This window comes from Chiloscyllium plagiosum, chromosome 25 (genome assembly GCF_004010195.1).
Source record: "Chiloscyllium plagiosum isolate BGI_BamShark_2017 chromosome 25, ASM401019v2, whole genome shotgun sequence".
NCBI lineage: Eukaryota > Metazoa > Chordata > Chondrichthyes > Orectolobiformes > Hemiscylliidae > Chiloscyllium > Chiloscyllium plagiosum.
Genome location: NC_057734.1, coordinates 52570917 through 52577607, shown reverse-complemented (window position 1 = coordinate 52577607; position 6691 = coordinate 52570917). Strand labels below are relative to the sequence as shown.

Sequence of the window (6691 nt, the reverse complement as noted above, 5' to 3'; positions counted from 1 at the left end):
CTCTCACTGCCCCGCCCCTCCCCCCTCTCATTGCCCCGCCCCTCCCCCCTCCCCCCACGTCCAATCAGCAGCGGCCTTCCCTTCACGTTGTTCTCCAATCGGGTGTCGCAGTCAGGGCCATGTGATGTTGATGTCGCAGGTTGATGACGGCGGTCGGCGCGGCGGTTTGAAGCTGGCGAGTGGTCCTGGAGTGTGGCGGGGGCTGTTTGGCCGGGTGTGTGGTCGCTTATCGCAGCGGGATACCGTCTGCGGGGAAGGCATGGCGGCCCTGCCCTTACAGCAGCCCAGCTACCTGCTGGTGAGTGCACCGGGCTCTGCTGACGGCCTTCCCCAGGTTTAGACTGTCCTTGGCTTTGGGTTTTATCCCTAACACAGAACACTGTGGGTGCTGGAAATCTGAAATAAACACAATTTAAACTCTTTAAGCACTCAGCAGGTTTAGTAGCCTCTGTGCAACAGAATAAACATGTCTGATCAAAGGCCATCAGCATTGTAACTCATTGGAAATGAGCTGAACAGCCTGCAGGACACAGTGTCCTGCAGGTAGAAGAAGAGTAGCACAAGAGAAGTTTTGTGGTGAACTGGAATGATTAAATGACAACAGCAATGGTAGCGTGAGGTGGAAGCAGATGGCAATGTGACAATGTAGATCAATCCTTCCCAAACTCTCCCAGTGACACCTATTTCAAAGCTTGGAAATTTTCTTTAATCCCACCTTGAAAAGCAGGTTACTGAAGAGATGGTCTGTCAGCCAGCGGGGGACGGGGGCATGAGCACTGGTGGTTATTGCTGCTTTGGAGCTTGTTACCCCCAAGGTTTTAACTTATGATCCCATTTTGGGAAGCTGAGGTATGGAAATGATCTGGGTGCACAGAATGAAAGGTTGATGGCTATATGGCTATATGATGGCTACTAGCCCTTTATTGTGAGTGTCTTTATTGTGAGTGTCCTTAGGTTCTCTACAGTGTTAGTTTTTTGCTATTCTTTTTGTGTGATAAATTGTAACTTTCAGGAATCAGTTTCTCTACCACTTGTTCCTTGGAAGCTTCTATCAATTGAACTTGCACATTTGTAGATTTTTGTCTACACTTTCTGGTGATATTTGGAATTCTGATCCCTGTCAGAAACCTTTTCAGAAAATGAAGGAATGGAATTGTTCTCTCTTTACAGGCTCTTCTAAAAGCAGATGGTACGAATAAGCCTCTATTTCAGAGATGTCATGAATTATCCAAAGCGATAGAAGATTATTCACCCAAGGTATGATGCTACCTTATCTCTCTTTTGTGATAACTCTTGCCAGTTCTTCCAGTACACCATTGACCTTGGGTGTATATACCCTCTACGCCATCCCAGGCCATAAGTACACATCTGACCCTGTCTGTGTGAAAGGATGCAGCAAGGCATGACCACAGCACTATGGATGGACTTAGAATGAGCATTCTTTTACTTAGGGTATTGTGAATCTGTGGAATTCTCTCATCAAGTGAGATATGGGTACTTAGTTGTTTCAGATGGCGATTGTTAGATTTATGAATATATGAACAATTGGCGAATCCTGCAAGAAAATGAAATTGAGATCAAAGGTCTGCTAGAATTTTAATTGACAGAGTAACCATGCAGGGCCAAATGACCTCCTATTCGTAGAATCATACGTGGAAACAAACCCTTCAATCCAGCCAGTCCATGCTGACCATCATCTCAAACTAAACGAGTTCACCTGCCTGCGCTCCAAATATTTCTTATTCATGTACTAATCTAAATGTTTTTTAAACATTGTGCATCCACCTCATCCTTTGGAAGTTCACTCCAAATATGAACCACTCTGTTTTTAAAAACAAATTGTACCACATGTCTATTTGAATCTTTCTCCTCCCTCCTGAACAATATGCCCTCAGTCTTGAATACCTCCACCCTAGGGAAAAGACCCCTGACATTTATCTTGTTGATACCCTGTCTTGATTTTGTAAACTTCTAGAAGGTCACCTCCTACATTCCAGTGAAAAGAGTCCTAGCCTATCCAGTCTCTCTTATACCTCAATCCTTTCCCTGCAATATCCTGGTAAATCTCTTCTGAACCCCCCTCCAGCTTAATAATATCCTTCCTATAACAGAGTGACCAGAACTGAATGCAGTACTCCAGAAGCGACCTCACCAACATCTTGTACAATCTCAACGTGATGTTCCAACTCCTGTACTTAATGGTCTGAGAAATGAGGGAAAGCATGCTAAATGCCCCTTTAACCACCCTGTCCACCTGTGACGCAGGTTTCAAGGAATTACTCCTTGGTATCCTCCAGATCTTGCACTAATCGGTGTGAATATTCTGCAGTTTAAGAAAGCCAAATTTAATGTTTCCCACCTTGCTTTGGACTAGTAAAATAGTCTGGTGGAAAATATAGTTAATGAACCCATCCTCTTCCTTCATTCCATCCTACCCTTATCAAACAGAGTCAAAATCTTCGGTTGATCAGCCCAGCTCATTACTCTGTATATTTTTGTAATATCATATTTGTATTTCTGTAGTTGATATTAATCTGAACTAGTAAGTAACGAAAAGGGTTTACTTTTTAATGTTGAAATGTTCTGGTTAATACTGAGTACTGCTGATCCAGGTAAATGTTTCACAACTTCCTTTTGTAATCCAGAAATTTGTTAGTGAGAAACTAAACTTGATTAGCTCAATTCGAAACTGAAGTTCATAGCTCCTTGAGAGTCCATAGAGTCGCAGGTAGATAGGATAGTGAAGAAGGCGTTTGGTATGCTTTCCTTTATTGGTCAGAGTATTGAGTACAGGAATTGGGAGGCCATGTTGCGACTGTGCAGGGCATTTGTTAGGCCACTGTTGGAATATTGCATGCAATTCAGGTCTCCTTCCTATTGGAAGGACATAGTGAAACGTGAAAGGTTTCAGAAAAGATTTATGAGGATGTTACCAGGGTTGGAGGATTTGAGCTATAGGGAGAGGTTGAACAGGCTGGGGCTGTTTTCCCTGGAGCATCGGAGGTTAAGGGGTGACCTTACAGCGGTTTATACAATCATGAGGGACATGGATTGGATAAATAGACAAGGTCTTTTCCCTGGGGTGGTGAAATCCAGAACTAGAGGGCATAGGTTCAGGGTGAGAGGGAAAAGATATAAAAGAGACCTAAGAGGCAACTGTTTCACGCAGAGGGTTATATGTGTATGGAATGAGCTGCCAGAGGAAGTGGTGAAGTACAATTGCAATGTTTAAAAGGCATCTGGATGGGTAAATGAATAGGATGGGTTTGGAGGGACATGGGCTGGGTGCTGGCAGGTGGGACTAGATTGGGTTGGGATATTTGGTCGGCATGGACAAGTTGGACTAAAGGGTTTGTTTCTGTGCTGTACATCTCTATGACTCTATGAACCCCAAGGTCTATCTGTTCCACAATACTACCTAGGGCCCTACCATTAATTGTACCTTTGCATGTTTTACCAAAACGCAATGCTTTGCACTTATCCAGATTAAACTCCATCTGCACTCCTCAGACCATTGACTGAATTGATCAAGATCTAGCTGTAATCTTTGCTGTCCTCAACCTTCTTTGCTGTCCACGATACCACCAATTTTAGCGCCACCTGTAAACTTGCCAACCATGCCTTTATATTTTCATCTAAATAATTTATATAAATATCAGAAGTGGACCCAGCCCTGATCCCTCCTCAGTTTTTCTTAAGAGTCTTGTATGTTTCAAAAGGATTAACTCTCATTCTTTTTTCGAGGTATTCACGTGTTTTTTTCCCCAATACTACCCTAGGCCGTACTTAGTTGTACGAGCTCTGCCCTTGATCGTTTTGCTAAAATGCAATACCCATTGACCTAATTTATCAAGATCTCTTTGTAATCTTAGATAACCTTCTTCAATGTCAACTTTACCACCAATTTTGGTGTCACCCATGAACTCACTGACCATGCCTTCGGTATTCTCACAAAGCTATATTCATAAAGCTCTTATGCATTTTCACCATCAGGGAGCCTTTTTACTTTTCTAGTGTGTCTTTTGCCTTTTATCAGTATTTAGTTACTCAGCTGCTTGGTGAATCTGTTTTCTTTTTTCATGTTTTGCTGTTTCTAGGAGCTCCATTTGATTTTCCCCTGGCTAATGGAGTGTGTGTTTGGCAACCCGGATGGAACTGTTCCTGGTTGGAACTTGCGATATTTGCAGGGTCGTTTGAATCCAAGTGAATACGCTGCTGTGGTTGAGTTTTTAGATCCCAGGTATAACCATTCTTGCTTCCTTTTCACTGTAGAAGGATAGAACTGAAGATTGACTCTAAGGAGCCTAAATTATAAAAGTAGTCAATCTTCCTTGTATGCTAGCTACTTACAAACGTGAGTTAGGAGTACGAGTAGAAGAGGGAGTCGGAGTATCAGTGGTAGGGAGACCAGCCATGATCTCATTGGTCTTTTATTTTAAAAGTCCATTCATGGGATGTGGACTTCTTGGGTCAGCGCTTAATGCCGATTCCTAATTGCTGTTGAGAAGGTGATGGTGAGCTGTCTTCTCTTAAAATAAAACACTCAGCTCCTCAAACCACCTCTGCCATCCAATAAGCTCATGGTTGATCTGATTGCAGTCGCTTTTCTCCCTATCCCTGATAACATCCGACTCTCTTCCTCATCAAGAATTATCTACCTTTACCACTAAGAAAAATTGATTAGCGTTCAATTTTTCAGTCCTGATTGGGAGACTCCTGATTTTTAGCTCTGTCCTGTAAATGAAATTCCAGAGAAGCTGAACAGATCTCATACCATCTGCAGAGGCAGAACAGTGTAATATTTCCTGTCAAGTATGACTCTTATTAGGAATTGTTCTTAGGAGTTTTATCAGACTTGAAACGTTAACTGCTTCTCTGTTCACACATGTTGCCAGATTAACTGTCAGTCTAAATTCCATCAGTGAATCAAAGTTTCAGAATTACTGTATCTGCTGCAATGCACTTTTGAAACATCCCTTTGAGAAAGGTCTTGCAGAGATGTAAACCTTTATTTATATTTGGCTTTTATCTGATATTGTCAACAACAAATAGGATATAACAAAAACTATTTCCATAAGCTTCATTAGCAAGCATTCCCAGGTCAGCAACAGCTGTGTAAGGTAAGTATTTAAACTCACCTTCAGAAAGCTGCAATGGGTTGATGAGTGGTAGATGGAGTTTAGTTTGGATAAATGCAAAGTATTGCGTTCTGGTAAAACAAGCAAAGGCAGGATTTGTACAATTAATGGGAGGGCCCTAGGTAGTGTTGTATGACAGAGACCGAAGGGTTCAGGTATTTGAAATTTGCATCACAGGTGGACAGGGTGTTTAAGAAGGCATTTAGCACACTTTCCTTCATTTCTCACTCCTTTGAGTATAGGAGTTGAGTCATGTTGAGGTTGAACAGGATGTTGATTATTCTTCTGGAGTACTGAGTCCAGTTCTGGTCGCCCTGTTACAGGAAGGATTAGATTAGATTAGATTAGATTAGATTAGATTAGATTACTTAATAGTGTGGAAACAGGCCCTTCGGCCCAACAAGTCCACACCGCCCCGCCGAAGCGCAACCCACCCATACCCCTACATTTACCTCTTACCTAACACTACGGGCAATTTTTAGCATGGCCAATTCACCTAACCTGCACATCTTTGGACTGTGGGAGGAAACCGGAGCTCCCAGAGGAAACCCACGCGGACACGGGGAGAACGTGCAAACTCCACACAGTCGCCTGAGGCGGGAATTGAACCCGGGTCTCTGGCGCTGTGAGGCAGCTGTGCTAACCACTGTGCCGCCCACGGTGGAGAATGTTCACAAAAGATTTACCAGGACATTGCCGGGAATAGAGGGTTTGAGTTATAAGGAGAGTCTGGACAGGCTGGAAATTGTTTCACTGGAGTATAGGGGTTTACTGGAGCAGAGGAAGTGGTGGATGCAGTGTTTAAAAGACATTTGGATATGTAGAGTCATAGAGATGTACAGAATGGAAACAGGTCCTACCCATCCATGCCGACGGATATCCTAGATTAATCTAGTCCCATTTGCCAGCTCTTGACCCATATCCCTCAAAAGGGGGAGAAAGTGAGGACTGCAGATGCTGGAGATCAGAGTTGAGAGTGTGGTGCTGGGAAAGCACAGCAGGTCAGGCAGCATCCGAGGAGCAGGAGAACTGCTGCCCTTGAACTCCACCCCTCCAACTGCAACAAGAACAGAATCCCCCTGGTCCTCCCCTTCCACCTCACTTACATCCAAGGCCCCAAAGGATCTTTCCACATCTGTACCTCCACTAATGTCATCTACTGTATCCGTTGCACCCGATGTAGTCTCCTCTACATCAGGGAGACAGGACGCCCACTTGTGGATCGTTTCAGAGAACATCTCTGGGACACCCGCACCAACCAACCCCACTGCCCCGTGGCTGAACACTCCAACTGCCCTCACTCCACCAAGGACATGCAGGTCCTGGGCCTCCTCCATTGCAAACCCTAACCACCCGATGACTGGAGGAAGACTGCCTCATCTTCTACCTTGGGACCCTGCAACCATGCGAGATCAATGTGGATTTCACTAGTTTCCTTATTTCCTCTCCACCCCCATTATCCCAGTCCCAAGCCTCCAAATTGACACTGCCCTCAGGATCTGTCCATCACCTTTCCCATCTATCTGCTCCATTCTCCTCTCCGACTTATTGCA

General features: G+C 44.1%; 1 protein-coding gene across 5 annotated transcripts in view; it reads left to right on the top strand.

Annotated features, from left to right (window-relative positions):
• The first annotated feature begins 91 nt into the window (after positions 1-91).
• smpd4 (sphingomyelin phosphodiesterase 4) overlaps positions 92-6691 on the top strand; it is a 72113-nt gene continuing 65513 nt past the window's right edge. For 2 of the 5 annotated variants that reach the window (XM_043716211.1, XM_043716210.1), the window contains exons 1-3: positions 110-298; positions 1171-1257; positions 4098-4240. In XM_043716211.1, coding sequence (XP_043572146.1) covers positions 125-298; positions 1171-1257; positions 4098-4240 — 404 coding nt within the window. In that variant the 5' untranslated portion in view covers positions 110-124. Of the gene's footprint in view, positions 299-1170; positions 1258-4097; positions 4241-6691 lie in introns of all 5 variants that reach the window. The other 3 variants (XM_043716214.1, XM_043716213.1, XM_043716212.1) reach the window with 2 other exon arrangements.